The 21,945-nt window shown below is 41.0% G+C and overlaps 1 protein-coding gene across 3 annotated transcripts; it reads right to left on the minus strand.

Annotated features, from left to right (window-relative positions):
- Nucleotides 1-442: 442 nt before the first annotated feature.
- Nucleotides 443-18,184, minus strand: pex2 (peroxisomal biogenesis factor 2). Of its 3 annotated transcripts, XM_062022009.1 has the most exons (3): nt 18,110-18,173; nt 4,717-4,855; nt 443-2,710 (listed from the first exon to the last, which is right to left on the minus strand). In XM_062022009.1, the coding sequence occupies exon 3, from the start codon at nt 2,703-2,705 to the stop codon at nt 1,734-1,736; it is 972 nt and encodes a 323-aa protein (XP_061877993.1). In that variant the 5' UTR covers nt 2,706-2,710; nt 4,717-4,855; nt 18,110-18,173; the 3' UTR covers nt 443-1,733. The 3 variants fall into 3 exon arrangements, with proteins under 3 accessions (XP_061877993.1, XP_061877991.1, XP_061877992.1); XM_062022007.1 differs by lacking the exon at nt 4,717-4,855 and having other exon boundaries at nt 18,110-18,184; XM_062022008.1 differs by lacking the exon at nt 4,717-4,855 and having other exon boundaries at nt 443-2,707; nt 18,110-18,183.
- Nucleotides 18,185-21,945: the final 3,761 nt, after the last annotated feature.

Genomic DNA, 21,945 nt, shown 5'->3' on the forward strand with positions numbered 1-21,945 from the left:
GCATCTTTGGACTCATTACAGGGATTAGAGAGTAATTCGCCTGCGAGGAAGAAGACGACTGCCAGGGTTTTGGTACAGTTTACGACAGTCTTATGGGGGCAAGGGCCTTGGAGATTACGAGGGGGTGGGAAGGAAAGGCAAGTGAAAGAGAGACGGGCCGAGGGAAAAGAGAGGCATGCTGTCAAGTGAGTGAGTGTGTGAGTCAATCCAAGCCCCCGGCTGCCCCCTTGATCTCGAGGATGTTGGGGTGCTGTGAAAACGGATAATGGGAGTTAGAACGACCAGGCCCGTCTAGAGAGAAGTGTGCTGATTGTTATAACTTTTCCTCATCTCCCCCCACCGCTTAACTGAATAAACACCCAGGAGAAAGCCCTAAATCAATTTTAATGATGTTGAAATACAATTTAGCAACAAAATACACAACAAATGCTAATTTGGTCATGATGAGAGGCATCAGAAATTCCTCCCATTATTTATTCAGCCGACTTTCTGCATTTTTCATCAGAACAAATATTCCCATTTCAACAAACACGCACTGCGAGAGAATTTGGCAGCATAAATCAACACATTCTTTCATCAAATATATGCTCTGTGGGGTTCTCGGTAGTCTGTCCATTGCGCCAAAGACAAATAGTTCTGTGCGAAGTCCAGCCAGTGATACAGAAGGGGCAAAGGACTGTCAATATATGTGCACATACATTAAACATAGCCGGTCGTTGTGTGTTCAGAAAGGACATCATCATTAACCATAGTTGTTAATCAAAGATTCTTTTTGAACTGTGTAGTGCATTCGTACTAGGGGTGCAACAATACTGGACAATTTACCCTTATCAACCGCGGTTTTCAGGTTTTGCAGTTCATTTTGCGCTGTGTGTGTATGTGCTGGAGCATACACAATAAAGTGAGGGACAGAAAGACAGGACAGGAGAAACCATGCTAACCGCTAAGCTAGCTTGAATGTGAAGTAGCAAAACAATAAAATAAACTCCTACACTTCAGCAGAAGTCTAACTGGAACTAGCTCAGGAAATTAGCAAGTAGATTATTAAATCAGGAGAGATAATAATATCCACAATGTGCGACAACACTGTGAGCTCGATATGAATGGATAGATCACACATCTTTGAGCTGTGTGCTTATGGGGGTCGGGGGGCAAAGTGTCTGGGCATTCCGTGGTTTTAAAAGGCACAACTATCAAAACAAAAGGATTGTTGCTCACTATGTAGTGTAGGCACCTCGCTTAGCAGGCTGCTTCAGTTCCCACATATCTAGTCTTCTACATCCACGCTGTGAACAATTGCAAACCAAAATCTGAAATTACACAATACATTACCGCATATGTCAAAAGCCAAAGAAGGAGCCTTTTATAAATTTAAGTTGTATAAATAATCGATTTGTAATCTAATATTACTCCTGAATCGTAATCAAATCTTGAGGTGCCCAAAGGTACTCACCCCAAATGCTACATCCCTATACTTATTTTCTATTTAAGAACTGTAATTATTAAAGAGTTAACTGCAAACAGTTTGTAGTTTTTTATGACTTATTTGAAAAATCATCAAATGTGAAAAGGTAAGCAGTTTTTTGAATGCCATTGTGTTCCCTTCTGTACCAATGTACATATCAAACCATGAGCTAACACCAGGGAACCTACTAAACTGTGAGGCTGTCGCAACGTTGCGCCCTTAATTTGTACGAGTATGAACATATGACTCAAAGTAATTTTCTTTCAAATTACTGCCTGACAAACATCTCTACCTCCATCTTAACTGGCTCTATCTGCCTTGCCTCTGCACCACATTTAGGACAGGTGGTGCAACTGTTTGTAATAATATGACTTTTGATACAGTAGTAGCAGAAAACATGTTGACAGCCTCCCCGGTGAGGCAAGGTCGGCCACTCTCCACACAGCGCACATTCTTTCCACACCTCATCCTTACCTCGTGCACTCTCTATGTCACTTCCGTCTGCCCCGAGTAGAAAGGAATAAATGTTTGATTTTAGTTTTTTTACGTTGATGAGCGGTAGTAGGAAAATTAGGAACTCTGCAAAACCGTGCCACAGCAGCTCGCGATTCATGTATTGGTATGTAATGTCCCGCGTCACGTTGGGCTTGCTAAAAACGGCCCGAGCTCCAATGATCCTTTCAGCCAAGACTGGGTGTTGACCTTTGCTGAGAAACACAAGGAAGTTGACAAGACTTGCAAGACGGGCTACGCCTGACATTAGAGTCAGAGAAATGCTGAGGGCTTTTTGGGAAAATGTGCCATCACCTTCAGACACTCCTGAAGTCAAACCAAGACACAGTCGAAGGCTGTGGGCGCGCTCTTGAAGCCAGCGAGGACCCGCTGTTAGCAAAACCAGAGCCAATTTCTGCCTCTGGGTAAGAGGCTTGTAGCGGGCAGATGTGGACAAGGTGTTGTGGTAGCGTAGGCTCAGTATAGACTGGCCCACTGTGGTGCTGTTAGGATACAAAGTGAACCTCCACAGAAGCAGCTGCAGCAAAGCCTTCAGTTCGGGCTCCAGAGGTGTCAGAAGGCCCGGGCGGAAGTTCTGGAAGCACTGGGAAAACTGGGTCCATAGGAGTTGCTCCAGGGCCGAGTCAAGCTCGAGAGCATCCAGCTGGCTGATGCGCAGGACTGGGATCAGTGGGTCACAAGATATTTCTGGAAGAGATCCCGCTACCTTACTGCCCTCTTGATCCATACCTGCTGGAAAACAGAACTTATTTTGAGTGATTAGTTTGCACACAGGCATTCTTTTGCTTGTTTTGGTTATTCAAAGTTGCCAACTAATTGAGTGCAGAAAACTTTGTGTGACTTGACTACTGGCAGAACCACAGCAGAACTATTTGAGAAAGTACCTAAAGAGGGACAACTTGGGAGAACCGGGGCCCTTGAGGTAAAGGCCATCTTGTTTGCATGGTTATTTTCTCCCTAAACATAGGGACGGAAATCACTTTTCATATGTATAAGCCGTCCATAATGCAACCTTTGAGCTGTGTGATGCAACGAAGCGGAATAGGGAGGGGTCTTAGTCTCCCTCAAGTGTATATCCACGAAACACACACGGTGAAGCTAGGGGGCTCCTGGTGCCTGCACCCTCTGGAGATAGGGGTTTGTGTACAAATCACATCACGAGGGATTAGGCTAACGGCAGTCTGTGGTACACCGTAAACATCAGCCAAATGTGGAACAATCTCCCTCTCCCTGGAGTCGACTCCATACGGGATCGTAACATTGTGACGTTTGGGCTATTTTGTGCCGCAAAACGTTCTCAGTTCCCCCCCGTTTTTATCTAGCCTTTCCTCAAGTCAAACGCTTAGAAAGAAGGCGACTAACTAACACAAGGAGAGACAGAGCAATAGGGTGAGAGAGTGAGAGGCCCTTTTTGACAGTGGCTTTTGTGTCTCGCTGAACAGGATTTGTCATGAGGCTTTAAAACAGATTTCAGCCGGGTAAATATGGCAGTTTTGGCAGAAAGGGGAAATATGGTCACTTTAAACTGCTGAAGAGAAGGAGGAAAAATAAAACAGATCTAATGTAATAAGCCGAAATGGTGAGGACCTGTCTATGTATTCATGATGTTTCAATGGATGCAGGATTCACCGTCCAGTTAAATCAGAATTAGCAAATCAATGGGGAAAAAAACGGAGGTAAGCAGGTGTGACAAATTCATTGAGTTGAATTTGAAAGACTGCCATGTTTAGATCCTCGCCTGTGACGGAAAAGGAGTTTGGATTTAAGGAAAAAAAACAGTCCTGAATGTGCATCCTTACCAATAAACAGGCTCCATTTGTTTAGCTTCATCTGAAAGTTTTGCCTGTGCAGAAAATGTGCAGATTAAGTGACGCGCATGTGTGTGAAAGTGTGTGGGACTATTTATGTACGTCAAGAGTAGCCTTGATCTATGCGAGCTAAAATAAATCTATCGGTCTGTCGCTATACACACAAAGCCAGGTGGTGAGAATCCTTGCCACAGCAACACTCTCGAGACGAGTAAACCCAACCGGGTCCAATATTCTTTTCAAAGCCTTTTTATCGAGCAGTTTACAAGTTATGAATGAATATGTTTTATTTGGGGGAAACACTGTATTGACAGGTACCTATCAATAGTAATGTGACTATTGTCAAGGGTCTGTCAATATTAATGTAATTATGATGTAGTGGGATCAGAGGGATAGCGCAGAGTCGGGGGGCCAAGTTACATCTCCGGCCCACTGCCATATCAATAGCTGGGATTGCTATTGACAGTTTCCTTTCAGACTTGCAGCACTTGCCGGATATATAACGAGCAGACACTTCAGTCAATGCAGAGCTGCCTATAAAAATTAAGCATTTGAATTTACGGGTCTTATACTGTGGACAGCTGGAAATCCATGCTTTTTGTGTAATAGTCGCAAGTCTTGCACCGAGTCGGGCAGGTAGAAAGAAGCTAACATGAATGCAATGTGTTCTATTAACTTGGATCATTCTCCTGTGGGTCAGCTAACCAACCAAATCAATCCAGACTCTAAATGCTATCTTTTTTAGAGTCGCAAGGCCAGGTGGACGAGTTCAGGGATGACTAAAAGTTAGAAGAAAACAAGGTAGATGTGATGAAAACCTTTAAAAAACCATTTAAATGTATTTGGATATACCGGTAGGTGAGATGTTGATTCTTGCTGTCTTGCTTCAACATTAAAAAAATATAGGCACAGAACTCGAAGCTGACTTACATTGCTTACAAACAACAACATCCAATCAAGCAGCGACATTGCTGCGGGCTATATGGGGCTGTGACCAGTGTGACGAAGGGAATCAGCAAGCAACAAAGGCACACTGACGCCTCCCAGCTGCACCGGCCTTCTAAAAACTCTGTTTCAGAAATATGGAGAGACAAAGGGACGGATTAAAAAGATAGATATGTCAGACAAAGCATCATGAAACCCCCAACTGAGGTGTGTGTGGGGGGAGGGGTGCTACTGTTTACTGATACAGTGAATGAGGAAAAACTAGGGGCAAAGATAGCTGAGCGAAAAAAATGAGGTAAAGCAGGGGAAACAGATAAGCGCAAACGTCCATAGGAACTGACCTTGAGACTGACGGTCACAATAAAGGAGGAGGGAACATTCCTGAAGCATATCAGCCATAGTGAGGTGTAAGGCATCTAGGGAATATCCTATAGACAGAGGAAGGCTGCACTTTCTTATTGACCTTGGCTTTGGCATCTCGGGAGGGGATGAGGGTGTTAAGAGAAGGAAGCTAACAGAAAACAGGGGGGTACCGGGAAGTCGGGCTGCACAAATAGTCTAATTTTAATCAAAATCATTATTTTGGCTGCCACCATTAAATTAGGGAGATCGTCTGAGATAATAACATTTAAAAAACAGGCTCCGCTGTACATCAAATCAAATACTTGCACAACTGCGGCGGCAGAGAACAGCCCTGTGAAGCGGGTGCCCGTCCACGCCAGACGCCATTGTGTATAAGCACAAAACTCAATCACCATGCCGAACTGAAACATTAACAATATTACTTTAATTAACATCAACAAACTTTTCCCAGGGTTGCTACAACCGATCACTTTATTTCACTAACTTCACTAACGTGGAGTCTCTGCGTGTGTTTAATACCGCAATGCTGTTATTAGATGGCGACAGGTGTGTACAATAATGGAGATAACAATAACGCATTTGTCCCACCCAAAAAGTATACCTCGGAGGAGCAAAATATGTGCACAGTATGTCGATATTATATACCACTCCTATTTATTTTTGTTGGTCAGACTGTTGCACTGATCCACATGGTGTGGTTGAAGAACAAATACTTTACCTTCATTGCCCAAACTTTGTGTTTTAAATTGACATTAAAAAATTAACACCACTTTTTTTACCTTATTTGTGAGGTTTTTTTATGTCAGAAAGTTATTATATTCAAAAACAGTTTAAGTGACATAGCACAACGCTTCTCTGCTTGTCTCCCTGGAGTCGCACTAGCAGTACTAACAGCTAACCATCGTGCTAAATAGAGTCTGGAGACACTTTTCCATCGAGTGCCAACATTTCTTGCTGGTGTTCTGGCAAGACATGCTCCCTATTGGAATTCATGCACCCCTTGCATCTGCGCGTGTGTATGAATCAGGGAATGCGTAAATGTAGTTGCACATTGAAAAACTCTTTCACAACAGTTCAATCGTTACACTAAAAATACACATTTTTGTATTTTTTCCATTTACTATACATGTTTAACACTATACAAACAATGAAATGTATGATTAGGTAACGAGGGGGTGTCCAAATAATGACATGAGGCCAACCTATGAAATGTGGCTGTTTGCATAACAACATTTAAAATAGAGCTAAATGCATCATATAATAAGAACACGTTTACACTAATAATGAACAAAAACACAAATATTTGTCTGTAAATATGCATATTCAGCCTTTTTTTTTTTTTTTCCCCGCCACTGGAAAGATGACTCCATGTTCTATAGTACACAAACGTATGAAAACGTCATCATTCCATACCATCAGGACACCATGTGACCACAGTTTGGACTGCATATACTTTTGCCGAATACGGTTTAAAACATGTTGCACATTTCTAATGATGCAAACCAAAAAGCTCAGCTGCAGCCATCCTAACATTGAGTTTTGCATAATCACTGAATATGCAAATTGGACGATGACATCATCCGGCGCGCCACTTCCATTCTGAAACTTCAGATCTATAGGAAACACTGAACCCTAATGCATTATTGTCTTTTGTTTGCATCTTTTTACGACCGTTGTGTTTAATGCCGCATAATTTTCACTAGAGCTGTCTCAATCCTGATCATGTGATCGGATCGGGTGTCGATATATGTCTATTTTAACTGATCGACTGATAAGATGCCCAGCCCAGCCAATCTTTACCACAGCTGTGTCGCAGTGTTTACATGGCTGAAGATTGTATTTACGTGAAATATTCCTTTCAATAGGGATGCACGCTCAGGCAGACACAATTACATTGTTGGATTCCTTGTTACACACATGCATGAGTTGCATGAATTATAGGAAAGTGCAGGTCTTGCCAGAACACTGGCTCAAATTTTAAAGCAAGCTACAATGAACGTGTTGTATATCCACAGTGTGAGGCTACTTCTAAGATACTAATCCTCATCACCATGGCGGAAATAGGCTACGTTTTTTCCAAGTGCTGAATCACTATAATGGCTAAGCATGCTACACACATACGCACACCGAGCAGGATGACTCAAGAAGCTAACCTGCTAAAACTTCAATGTAAAGTAGGAGTGGTCGATCCACATGTTAATACTATCGATACCTAGTATAGTATTAGTATATAAAAAATAATTAAGTGATTAGATCAATATACAATATTTATGTTTCCTATTTTAATTATTACAAAATACGTTTTGGGTTGTTTTTGTTATTGTTAACATACTCAGAAGTAAGTCTCTGCATACAGGAAGGCTTTGAGGGAAAAACCCAGATGATTTAAATGGGAGTCAATAGTAGTTGTTGCTTTTGTTTAGTTATTGTGCTCTGGCTACTTTATTTTGTTAAAAAATATACGTATAATTTAATACCACGCATTTAATACATCATCTGATTTAGAACAATACTAGCAAATTTTACAAACTATAAAAATGTGTTAACTTTAGTTACTTGCTATTAAAAAAAAAAGTTCTATAATCTATGTCAAAGTGTCAAATCGGGACTTGAAATTGGATCGGATTTTAGGCTAAACAATAGGATCGGGAAATCCCCAGTTTTCACAGTTTCTAGTGATGGTGGTATTACTTTTAAGTAGGAAACAGGACGACAGAAACCAATGCCACAACGACAACGTGCAATGGAAAAGTGTTAGCTATGGTTGTCAGCGTAAAGTATTTCCTGCAATACATTGGCAAACATTTATTTTGTGGAATCATTTGTGTGAAAGCTGTGGTGAATCAAACCTATTTTCCTCAGCCCCTGCCAATTTATTGCTCTTATTTGGCCAAGAAGGAGTGTGGCACTATTAGCCAAGAAAAGCTAATGTCTTCACTGTGAAAACGAACAAGGTTGTCGGATTCAGAATTATTAAAAGAGTGATGTCAGAATGTTAAGATTACCAAGGCGGTAACCAGACTAATTGTTATGAGTCTGTTTAATGAAAAATGAATGTGTGCAACTGCGAAGAGTGTTATTCAGGCTGTGTGAGTGTGTGTGTCACTCACTAATGCTCTATCAAGACTCCTCTCTTTCTCTAATCACCAATGACTCCTTTAAGCCAAGGGGCAAGGCCAACCTTAATGGCTTGCACACCCAGAGAATACACATTAGTTACAACAACACATTTGACACACACCAAAAATGTGCTTTACTTTATCTGGTATGCTCAGAAGGTAAATTATTGAAAATAATTAATTGATTTCGTGAGTAGAAAGGTTGAGTATGCTAATGGCTGAAATTGTAATAAGTACATGGCTTTGAGAAAAAACGACTAAAATGTCATGAAACATTTAGAGGGCAAAAAGGCACAGTGAATGTGGAAGAAAAGGTGGAGCTGCGGATAAAAAGATACATGAGAAAGCTCAAAGAAAGACGCTAACTTTGTATAATAACAAAATGTTATACTTTTTAATTTTGGTGATGATGTATTCAAAGTAATAGGAACAGTCTCCAGACATTCAGGAGCCAAACATCTGAAGGATTGTTATTACTGCATATTGCAACCCAGCGTGTTGTTTTTTTGTTTTATTTTACTTTGATGGACCTTTGGAACCAGAATACCAGAAAAATGCTGTGTCTTCTAGCAACATATGCAGTACTTTAGCACTAGTATTTATAATAAATGTGACTATAGACTTACAGTTCCCCGCTTTCTTTGAACCTGACATGTACTGTTAGATTGCTGATATAAACTGAACCACATAATTGTTTTACACAATTGTAAGTAATCAAGTATAATTGAACATACAGTCAATTCTATCACATGCCGTAAAAAGTTGAGTCCCACCTAGGGCTGGTGCCGATAAAACAATATCAATATACAGCACCTTGCAAAAGTATTCACCTTTCTTGAACTTTTCAATATTTTGTCACATTACAACCATAAGCATAAATATATTTTATTGGAATGTTATGTAAAAGATCAACACAAAGTGGTGTACAATTGTAAAGTTGAAAGAAAATCATACATGATTTTTTTTTTTTTATTACAAATAAAAAAGTGAAACGGGTATTGTGCAAAATTATTCAGCCCCCCTCTGTCAATACTTTGTGGAACTACCTTTTGCTGCAATTACAGCTGCAAGTCTTTTAGAGTACGTCTCTACCAGTTTTGCCAACATAGTGACTGAAATGTTTGCCCATTGTTCTTTGCAAAACAGCTCAAGCTCAGTCAGTTCAGATGGAGAGCGTTTGTCAACAGCATTTTTCAGATCTTGCCACGGATTTGTGATTGGATTTAGGCCTAGACTTTGACCAGGACATTCTAACACATGGATATGTTTTGTTTTAAACCATTACATTGGAGTTCTGGCTTTAAGTTCCGGGGCGTTATCCTGCTGGAAAGCGGTCCTCCGCCCCAAGTCTTTGGCAGACTCCAAAATGTTTTCTTCCGAGATTGCCCTGTATTTGGTTCCATCCATCTTCCCATCAACTTTGACCATCTTCCCTGTACCTGCTGAAGAGAAGCACCTCCAGAGCATGATTGGGTCACCATATTTGACAGTGGGGATGGTGTGTGAAGTGTTAGTTCTCTGCCACACATAACGTTTTGCATTTTGGTCTGGTCTGCCCAAAGCACCTGCTTCCACATGTTTGCTGAATCCTCTGGTTTTCTTTGAACAATGTATTTCTTTTTGCAACTCTTCCATAAAGACCACAAGTGTTCAGTGCATTACTAATAGTTGTCCTGTGAACAGATTCCCCCACGTGAGCTGTGGATCTCTGCAGTTGGTCCAAGTCACCGCGGGCCTCTTGGTTGCATCTCTAATCAGTGCTTTCCTTGTTTGGCCTGTAAGTTTAGGTGGACGGCCTTGTCTTGGTAGGTTTATAGTTGTCATATTCTTTGTATTTCTAGATGATGAACTGAACAGTGCTCTGTGAGATATTCAAAGCTTGGGAAATCTTTTTATAGCCCATGCTTGCTTCTCCACAACTTTATCCCTGAACTGTGTGTTCCTTAGACTTCATGATGCCGTTTGCTCCCCGATATTCTCTTAACCAACCTCTGAGGCTGTCACAGAACAGCAATATTTGTACTGAGATGATATTACACACAGGTGGCCAGTATTTAGTCAGTAGCAATCAAGCAACTTCTGAAGCAACTGGTTTCACTCAGAGAAAAGGGGGCTGAATACTTTTGCAGACAGCACTTTTCAGTTTTATATTTGGAAACATTTTTTTGAATCATGTATAATTTTTTTTCAACTTTACAATTTTATACTACTTTGTGTTTGTCTTTTACATAAAGTTCCAATAGAATATATTTATGTTTGGGGTTGTAAGTTGACAAAATATGAAAAAGTTCAAGGGGGAATACTTTTGCAAGGAGCTGTACATTGAGATAGACACATAATCGATATCAATAAAGAGTATGTTTGATAAAACGTTCAAAATATAAATACCGTATTTTCCGCACTATAAGGCGCACCTAAAAACCTCCAATTTTCTCAAAAGCTGACAGTGCGCCTTATAATCCGGTGCACCTTATATATGGACCAATATTGAGCCACAACAGGTCTCGCAACTACGGGATGCATAACGTAACCCCAGCCTCTACTGTAGCGTCTATTCCATGCGCCTTATAATGCGGTGCGCCTTATATATGAACAACGTTTTAAAATAGGCCATTCATTGAAGGTGCGCCTTATAATCCGGTGCACCTTATAGTGCGGAAAATACGGTATATGTTTTTGGTGGAAAGGAACGGGAAAGAATGAAGCATGATTGGTTGCATGAACAAAGGCACTCGCGTCCAGCACCCTGGAAGTCATCAGTGAGCAATGGGATGGACATGCTAACAAGCCAATCGTGTAACAGTATCAACTATCACTTTTGGTCGCACCATCTTACTGCCTTGCTGTTGATTCTCTGCACGGAGCGAGAAGAGAAAGTAAAAATGAGTGCTGAATAGATCGAAAAATTTGTCGAAAAGGCAGTTTTTTATTTTCTAAGTTTCATAGTTGTCCTTCATCTTTTCTTTTTAACCCTTGTCCGTTCCCTATTCGGATGTATGGAAACAATCGGTAGGAACTAAAGTGCAGGACAAAAATAAATAACCAAAAAATAACAAATGTGCTACTTTAAAATAATCATTTGGTCCATCCATCAATCAATCATCAATCAATCAGTGTTTATTTATATAGCCCTAAATCACAAGTGTCTCAAAGGGCTGCACAAGTCAAAACGACATCCGCGGTACAGAGCCCACATAAGGGCAAGGAAAAACTTACAACCCCAATGGGACATCGATGTGAATGACTATGAGAAACCTTGGAGAGGACCGCATATGTCTCTAGGGGAGACCGGATGCAATGGACGTCGAGTGGGTCTGACATAATATTGTCAGACCCACCATCCATCCATCCATTTTCTACCGCTTGTCCCTTTCGGGGTCACGGGGGGTGCTGGAGCCTATCTCAGCTGCATTCGGGCGGAAGGCGGGGTAAACCTTGGACAAGTCGCCACCTCATCGCAGGGCCAACACAGATAGACAACATTCACACTCACATTCACACACTAGGGCCAATTTAGTGTTGCCAATCAACCTATCCCCAGGTGCATGTCTTTGGAGGTGGGAGGAAGCCGGAGTACCCGAAGGTAACCCACGCAGTCACAGGGAGAACATGCAAACTCCACACAGAAAGACCCCGAGCCCGGGAAACGAACCCAGGACCTTCGTATTGTGAGGCACATGCACTAAGCCCTGTTCCACTGTGTTGCCCATAATTTAGTCCAATAGTATTTAAATAATAATTACTGCATAACATAAATTCATGAAGTTTTTTTTACATAGTTCTAACATAATTTTTTCTCTATGCTTACATTTTCACACTTTGCACTAATTCGTTACACTTTATTAAGTACTTCTTATATAGTCCTTATTTTTTAAACTTTAATTTAAAGATGCCGTTGTTTATTGTGATTTCAGACTTTTGTTTACATTGATGGAGTTATGCTGAAATGTCCTTTCCTTTCTGTCTTGATAGCTGATGGAATTATAATGAGGAATGATGTTTGTAAGGCTGAAACGACGCGTCGACGTCATCGGTTACGTAAATACGTCGACGCCGTTTTTGTGCGTCGACGCGTCGCATAATTACGTCACACTACAGTCATGGCGGAGCGCAAAGCAGACGATGTGAGCGGTGCGAGCGAGGGGGAAAAAGCACGCCAAAAGTCGTCAAAAGTGTGGCAGTATTTCAATAAACGGCCTAATAATGTTGTTGTATGCACACTGTGTCGAGCGGAAATGGCCTATCATAGCAGCACATTGGCTATGAACGAACATTTGAAAAGAAAACCATCAACTATTCAATCGTCGCGCGAGTATACGTTGTCATCATTACACAAAAACATGAATGTGTCATTTGTATCTGCTAGGGGTGTAACAGTACGTGTTTTGTATTGAACCGTTTCGGTACGGGGCTTTCGGTTCGGTAAGGGGGTAAGCTAAAGTCTTAACAAGCTGCTTTGCTCCTTCTGCTTTTGTCTCAGCACGCAGCATTGTCCCACCCACACAACCATCTGATTGGTACACACAAAGCGTTATCAGCCAATCAGCAGTGCGTATTCAAAACGTTAGCAGCCAATCAGCAGTGCGTATTCAGAGCGCATGTAGTCAGCGCTTCAGCGTCGAGCAGATAGGTCTTTAGCAGGTAAGCATCAGGCAGCGAACTCTACCCAAATGATAATAAACACCTCCCAGTCAACTACTAGTGACATCACTATGAGCCCGTTGACCTTCTAGAAACTTAAACTGCAGCTCAGCTCACTCGCAGTCCTGGCGTGAGGTGAAGGCTAATTAGCTCTCAGTTCCAGCGACATCGACCCCTTCTGAGCGCCTATTTTCAGCTGCTGGGAATATTGTAAACAAGAAAAGAACCAGAGCATGTAGACATGCTAACCTTTCTTCATTACAAGTGTTAGTCACTCACTGGAATGAGTAGAATTGGTTATTGTGTACTGTGTTGGACTGGATGTTTATTTTGCACATTTTAAAAGCAATACTTAATGTTTACAGTGCTCCAGAATATTTAGATTGGCACTTTTTTGTATTGGATGTTTATCTTTATTTTTGCACATTTTAGCAAATAAGCAATACTTTCACTTTTGTTGAAATGTTTACATTGTTGTTACAGAATATTTCGTTTTGCACTTTTTTGTACTGGATGTTTATCTTTATTTTTGCACATTTTAAAGCAAAATAAGCAATACTTTTACTTTTGAAATGCTTATACTATTGCAGAATATTAAGATTTGCACTGGATGTTTACTTTTATATTTGCACATTAAAAAGCAAATAAGCTACTTTTAATTTTGTTAAATGTTTACATTGTTACAGAATATTTTGTCATGTTGTTGTCAATGTTGACTGAGTGGCCATACTTTTTTGTTGTTGTAAATAAAAGCCATGCCTTTTGAAAAAACTGGCCTACATTTATTTTTTCATCTTCATTTTGAATAAAAAAATAATCTGTAAAAGGAAAAATAATCTATAGATTAATCGGAAAAAAAAAACTATAGATTAACCGATTAATCGAAAAAATAATCTATAGATTAATCGATAGAAAAATAATCGTTAGCTGCAGCCTTAGATGTTTGTTAAGAAATTATTGATGTCGATGCCATTATGGATTCCTCTTATTGAACCGATTCCTTATCGAATCTCTTATCAAATCCAGATAGGTTGTTGTGAGTGCATTGAGTTCCAAAAGCCATAGAAGTTATATGACTGGGTCGGCACGCTGTTTATATGGAGGAAAGGCGGACGTGACTGAGGACAGCATGCAGACATTAAAGGGTGAAGGTTTCAGGTGAGAGAGGACGCTAAAGGCACACCCCCAGTGAGCATATAATGCTGCTATGTGCGTTGTAAATTTAAAAAATGCCGAACACATTACCAACATGGACGAGGTGCCGCTCACTTTTGACATCCCAGTAAAGCACGCTGTGGAGAAGAAGGGGACCAGCATGGTAGAAAATCAATACACACAACGGGGCAAGAGAAGTCGGCTTTTACTGTTGTGCTAGCTTGCTATGCTAATGGACAGATACTGCCGCCTATGGTGATTTTCAAGGGGAAGACGCTGCCGAAAGAAAAGTTTCCACCTGGAGTCATCATTAAGGCATGACGAAGGAACTCCAACCGCTGGACATGGGTGTAAACAGGTTGTTCAAAGTGAAGTTGTGAGCGTCATGGGAGCGATGGATGACAGACCAACACAGCTTCACGAAAACTGGGAGGCAGCGTCGGGCGAGTTACGCCACAATTTGTGAATGGATCGTGGATGCTTGAGCTAACGTGTCTGCTTGCACTGTTGTTCGAGCTTTCGCAAAAGCCGGCATCTTTTCCAAGGAGCCCCACGGCAACGAAACTGACTTTGAAAATGTGGAGAGGGAAACTGACGTGTTTGATGGAGAACTTTGATTGATTGATTGATTGAGACTTTTATTAGTAGGTTGCACAGTGAAGTACTTATTCCGTACAATTGACCACTGAATGGTAACACCCGAATAAGTTTTTCAACTTGTTTAAGTCGGGGTCCACTTAAATTGATTCATGATACAGATATATACTATCATATATACTATCATCATAATACAGTCATCACATAAGATAATCACATTGAATTATTTACCTTATTTACAATCAGGGGTGTGGAGGGGGGGGGGGGGGATATGGACATCAAGTAGTGGACATAGAGAGAGAGAGAGAGAGAGAGAGAGAGAGAGAGAGATCAGAAGGCATAAGAAAAAGAAAAAGTATCTGCATTTGATTGTTTACATTTGATTATTAGCAATCCGGGGAGGGTGTTAGTTTAGGGTTGTAGCTGCCTGGAGGTGAACTTTTATTGCGGTTTTGAAGGAGGATAGAGATGCCCTTTCTTTTATACCTGTTGGGAGCGCATTCCACATTGATGTGGCATAGAAAGAGAATGAGTTAAGACCTTTGTTAGTTCGGAATCTGGGTTTAACGTGGTTAGTGGAGCACCCCCTGGTGTTGTGGTTATGGCGGTCATTTACGTTAAGGAAGTAGTTTGACATGTACTTCGGTATCAGGGAGGTGTAGCGGATTTTATAGACTAGGCTCAGTGCAAGTTGTTTAACTCTGTCCTCCACCTTGAGCCAGCCCACTTTAGAGAAGTGGGTAGGAGTGAGGTGGGATCTGGGGTGGAGGTCTATAAGTAACCTGACTAGCTTGTTCTGAGATGTTTGGAGTTTAGATTTGAGGGTTTTGGAGGTGCTAGGGTACCAGGAGGTGCATGCGTAATCGAAAAAGGGTTGAACGAGAGTTCCCGCCAGAATCCTCAAGGTGCTTTTGTTGACCAGAGAGGAAATTCTGTAGAGAAATCTTGTTAGTTGGTTAACCTTTTTGATTACCTTGGTTGCCATTTTATCACAGGAAAGGTTAGCCTCTAGAATGGAACCTAGGTAGGTGACCTCATCTTTCCTGGTGATAACGATGTCACCTACTTTTATGGTGAAGTCATTGACTTTCTTAAGTTTGATGTGGGACCCAAACAGGATGGATTCTGTTTTACCCAAGTGTATGGATAGCTTGTTGTCAGCGAGCCAGGTGCAAGTTCTACAGAGCTCAGCACTGAGGATTTTCTCCACCTGTGACTTGTCCTTGCCGGATACCAGCAAGGCAGAGTCATCTGCAAACAAAAACAATTCACAGTCGCATGCCGATGACATGTCGTTTATGTATATTAGGAACAGTAAAGGTCCTAATATACTGCCTTGGGGGACTCCACAGCTCACCGAGAGGGGGGGGGGCACGGTGCCGTTCACCTCTACCACCTGCTCCCTCCCCTCCAAGTAAGATTGCATCCAGCTCCATGAGGTTTTGTTAAATCTGATTGCCCTGAGCTTATCCAACAGTATAGCGTGGTTAACGGTGTCAAAGGCCTTCTGAAGGTCCAGCATGACCATGCCGCAGTATTTGCCCAGCTGTTCATTTCGGACACAGAAAATGAGGACTTTGATGGATTTGTGGATGAGGATTGATCAAAAAATAATGTGAGTACATTGATAAATACTTAAGTAAAGTACAACTGAACTCAGTTTTGCTCCTGCTGCCTTTTTAAAACAGCGTCCATGCATGCTAGCGTATGTTTTAAGCTAGCATATATTTAACCATGCCTGCGCCCCAAAATACGCTGCGCCTTATTTATGCGTTAAATACAGAAATAGCACCCGCAACTGACATGGCGCCTCTTAATACGGTGCGCCCTATGGTCGCGAAAATACGGTATAGTGGCTTCGATAACGGGAACCGGTTCTCAAAAAGGGATTTGAATCCATGGAATCAGGTCTTTTCTCATCGAAGCATCGGGAGAACCGGTTTTTCAACATCATCCCTAATTATAATCAGAAGAAAGTTGCATTTGAAATAAAAATGTTAACATTTAATATACACTACCGTTCAAAAGTTTGGGGTCACCCAAACAATTTTGTGGAATAGCCTTCATTTCTAAGAACAAGAATAGACTGTCGAGTTTCAGATGAAAGTTCTCTTTTTCTGGCCAGTTTGAGCGTTTAATTGACCCCACAAATGTGATGCTCCAGAAACTCAATCTGCTCAAAGGAAGGTCAGTTTTGTTGCTTCTGTAACGAGCTAAACTGTTTTCAGATGTGTGAACATGATTGCACGAGGGTTTTCTAATCATCAATTAGCCTTCTGAGCCAATGAGCAAACACATTGTACCATTAGAACACTGGAGTGATAGTTGCTGGAAATGGGCCTCTATACACCTATGTAGATATTGCACCAAAAACCAGATATTTGCAGCTAGAATAGTCATTTACCACATTAGCAATGTATAGAGTGTATTTCTTTAAAGTTAAGACTAGTTTAAAGTTATCTTCATTGAAAATAAGGACATTTCAATGTGACCCCAAACTTTTGAACGGTAGTGTAATTGTTCTCCTTCTCCATGTTTTATATTGGTCATGAACCTGCTCAGTAGCCTTGTGGTTAGAGTTCGGTAGGTCGTGAGTTCAAACCCCGGCCGAGTCATACCAAAGACTATACAAATGGGACCCATTACCTCCCTGCTTGGCACTCAGCATAGAGGGTTGGAATTGGGGGTTGAATAACCAAAATGATTCCAGGGCGCGGCCACCGCTGCTGCTCCCCTCCTCTCCCAGAGGGTGAACAAGGGGATGGGTCAAATGCAAAGGTTAATTTCACCACATGTAGTGTGTGTGTGACTATCATTGGTACTTTAACTTTAAAAATAATTATCGCTTTCAACCAATATAAAAAACCTATATCGTGATACAGTTTTCAACCAGCCCTAACATACATTCTATCACATGCTGTAAAAAGTTAAGTCACACCTACTTTTTCTGGCACCATCAGTACCTCAATACACAAATCATCTCTATTGTGATAATAATCAACGAACATTTGATCATCACAAGGAGGAGGGATTAGGTTTGTGTGAGAGTAGCACAGTCAACGCCATTGAGGGGGGAAAATAAGATATGACAGATAAGAGTGGAGAGGAGAGATGATTGGGATTAGAAAGATGAAGTGCATAGTCTATGAAAATCAATAAATACAACTTAGCTTTGAATCTCAATGTGGGCGACTTTGATCCATGGTATTGATTGTTTAGAAGTAGAATAACAGAATCATATGGGGCGCAGTGCGACATATTTTTGAAGTGATGCAGTCAGTTCTTTACTAAATACTGTGCATTTGGACATGACTTCTACTGAATGCTTATCATTTTTTTTCTGTACGGTTATATTCACTCTGGTGACAAAAGGTCGGTATGCTGCACACATGCGCAAACCGGTGATGAACAACACGTCTATTTAAAACAAACAGGGCATGCTAAAGTAGATTGTCATCGGAATACAAAACGACCCGTTTTACAAGACAGAGAGAAATATTTACCTTTTTTCTTGTTGAGCACTACGCATTCAATTTTAAGGAGCCATTCCTCGCTATGATGATCTTGACAGAGCAATGTTTACTTCCGGATTGTAACCTAAACCCCGCCTCTTTTACAGATGTCCCAATTGCGTGATGGAACGTCACCATTACGCGACACACTGGATTTTTAGCCAATCAGGTAATGCAACGTCATCGCAGCGGCAAACTGACTTGGGAAGCGCAGGTCCTTAGAAATACAATTTATTGTACCGTTCACGTCTCTGTTGTGGTAACTGCACATAGAGACTGCATTGTTGACCACGGCGATGCAGCAAAGGGATAAAAACAGCACAAAACGCACCGCAACTTTCAGCTATTGTCTCCCCTTAGTGATGTATCGGTGTTGTATCACTCACCAGTGTAAAAGCAGCATTAATGACGCTAAACGTGGGAGAGGATAATTATGCTTTAAACCTGCTCCCTGCATCACAGCTGCAATGTGGCAAAGAGAGCTCGGAGAAACCTGCAAAGTTAATGAAACAGCTTTTAAATGAGTTTAAAGGGTTGCATGAGCAAAGGTTGAGATGCCTGGAGGAGGACACGTCTCAAAGACCAGAGGTGATACTGCAGGTGAGCAAACGACACTGCGTTCTGCGGGTGTTTAAAAATTCATCCATCCATTTTTGCTACCGATTGTCCCTTTTGGGGTCTTGGGGGGAACACGGGCGCAAGGCGGTGTACACGTTGGACAAGTTGCCATCTCCTCATCGCAGGGCCAACACAGATAGACAACATTCACACAAAATGCACAATCTAATTAGAGGCATTGCTCTAAATTCTTACTTGTCCAGTTTTGAAAGGTATAATTACTCTTTTGATGAGGTTATAGGTGCATTTACTTGTATGCTCCAGCACCCCCCCCCCCCCGCAACCCCCCAAAAAAGGACAAGCGTCAAAAAATGGATGGATGGATGATTAACGTGGACCCCAGCTTAAACAAGTTGAAAAACGTATTCGGGTGTTACCATTTAGTGGTCAATTGTACAGAATATGTACTGTACTGTGCAATCTACTAATAAAAGTTTTAATCAATCAATCAATCAATGACTGTATTATGCTGATAGTATATATTTGTACCATGAATTGATTAACATGGACCCTGACTTAAAGAAGTTGAAAAACGTATTCGGGTGTTACCATTAAGTGGTCAGTTGTACGGAATATGTACAGTACTGTGCAATCTACTAATACAAGTTTCAATCAGTCAATCAATCAATCATGTGAGGGATAAGATGTTATGAAAACCTCACAGTGTGATGCACTGCAGAATATTTAAGTTTTTTTGGTAAAAATAATACAGAAATGACAATGAGCATTATTACACTACAAATGGAGCAATACAAATACCAAAAGAAATAGCGCTATTGATAATGGACAATACCAATACTTTACCTTCATTATCAACAATACAGTGAGTGTATATATACAGTATGTGTATATGTATGTTTGTACAGTATGTGTATGTGTATGTTTGTATAATGGATGTGCGTGTGGATGTACGAACTTTGAGTATGTAAATATGTACTGTATTTGTATATGTATGTGGGAACGTAGGTATCTATGTATGTGTGTATGTATGTATGTGAGTATATGTGAATTTGTATGTACAATACATTTGACTCCTAGTGTGTGTGGGAGCCAGAGTACGGCCCCATACATCCGATTTAATCGCTGTCTTATGTGCTCTGTATCTTTAAGTAGGTTCCCGAAACATAAGGACATAAAAAGAAGATATTGGTCATGTTCAAGTGATGTGTCCAAAACAATTTACACAATTTACCTTACCAGCAATGAAGCAATAACACATGCCAAAAAGAGCCAAAACAAAATGCTTCCTTTTCCCCATGACATGACCATAAGGAGGTGACCTCGGTTGTGTTAGATACATGGCTGGAGGAAGTGCAGGGGCTGCTTTCATAAAGCTGCAGCACTTGTAACAGGTGGCAAATTGCATTATGTTTCCATCTGAGCGGCACAGATCAGGAACACTTATCCAAACTCATATTTGCAATACAAAAAGCGAGGTTTCTAATCATCTGGATTGTCATGTCACATCATTTAGCTTCAGAATGTAGTCTGTGCGAGCTGGGCTGTGCATCAAAACAGGTGTAACAAGGTTTCATAGATGGCTTTTGGTCAGGCGGGCCCACTGGAGGACCTTCTTAACAAGGTTACATGTTTAGAACCCAGAAGCTCCCTTGTCCTGAAGGTTGATGCGAACACTTTATCATAAAGCTTGTCCACTGAAAAAGAAGCAACATTGAATCCAATGCAGGTTTGTTCCACTGCAGGTTTGTCTAAACAGGTTCATATACAGTAGTGACACACTTTTGTACAAACTAAATATGATTATCGACATATATATTATTATTATAAACAGACGAAAGGACCGTTTTTCCCCCACAAGCCATCACTACAATGAATGCACATGCACTAAAAGCAATTTATTAAGAATTTTTAATGTGCAAATAAAACAATTATATGTGCAATCTTGTGCTATTTTTATTTATGTGCGATGCAAACACCTTGCCACATGCCTCAGTTTTTATATTGTGTTTTTTTGTGTTTTCTCTTATATTTACAGTATATTATTTAAAAAGCTCACTGACAGAGCCTTTCAGGATGTTTCGTTGTCGTAAAATGGGCAAAAAAGCCTTTATTGCTGTTCTATTAGTTTAATTATTATAATATTGTATTAGTGGGTCGTAGAGCTGACATAGTTGGAGAGGAAGACTGTGGGTTATGTTTGCAGCTTGCAGCTCTTTTAAACGCCAACTTAAGCAGCCAATTATCCGCTGCAAACTGCACCTTTTAAAAGGACTGTGAATCTTTTGGCACCACACGATTTGATTTGATTCAATTCTTGGGGGTAATTATTCCATTCAGAAACGATTCTCGATTCAAACCGATTTTCTCAATTAAAAACAATACTTTTTTGTACATTGGGTGCCTGTTCTATAATTAACTACATTTACCCATAAAATTGACAAACAGGTCTGATCAATTGTTATATCTCTTATAAAAATGTTGTTTAATAAAATGCTACCCAAACATTTAATAAAGTCAAATACAAATAAGGCAATACGTGGCTGTACGCTTAGCTTGTTCACTTTTATCACCGGTGCTACTAAATGAAAAAATTGTAGCACAGAAAAAAATTGCCAGCAATATGAAATGTCTTAAATATCACAGTTTAATTATTAACACTCAAACAAGGTACACATGTGCTTACTTGCTTGCTTATGGCAGTCTATTGTTGTCGATGATGACTTCATAACTCCCGGGGCAGAGGGGCTGTTTAGCGCTTGGTGCGCTCGTGCCACCTCATGTGGCTGTGAATACCAATTGCTGATCCACACATTTCTCCACACGTGGGGCAGGTGTGTGTTGAACCTGGTTGGGTAGTTCTTGCAGGCCGCTCATGCCGTTGTCTGCGTGTCTCTGCACGTCGCAGGGTTGTGTTCTCCTCCACATGGGAGACACCTGAGAGGCAGGAGGAGTGCCAGAGGTCTCGGTCTGCTGCAATACCGTCCAGGTTTGAAGGGGAAATGTTGAAATTCTTGAGCAGCAACTTCATGTGGTCCTTAAAGCGCTTACGTTGCCCTTCTGTAGACCTCTGGCCTGATTGGAGTTGGCTGTAGAGGACATGTCGTGGAAGACGGGCTGCAAGCATGTGGATCACATGACTTAGCCAGCGTAGTTGTCTGCGTGCTAAAAGCACCTCTACACTTCATGAGTTGGTACGCTCATAGAGCTCTGCGTGGGTCATGTGGTGCTTCCATGTGATGCCCAGGATC

The sequence above is a fragment of the Entelurus aequoreus genome, linkage group LG15 (assembly GCF_033978785.1).
Source record: "Entelurus aequoreus isolate RoL-2023_Sb linkage group LG15, RoL_Eaeq_v1.1, whole genome shotgun sequence".
Lineage (NCBI taxonomy): Eukaryota > Metazoa > Chordata > Actinopteri > Syngnathiformes > Syngnathidae > Entelurus > Entelurus aequoreus.

Excerpts from the sequence above, each read along its gene's own strand:
- pex2 (XM_062022007.1), bottom strand. The coding sequence starts at position 2,705 with ATGGATCAAGAGGGCAGTAAGGTAGCGGGATCTCTTCCAGAAATATCT.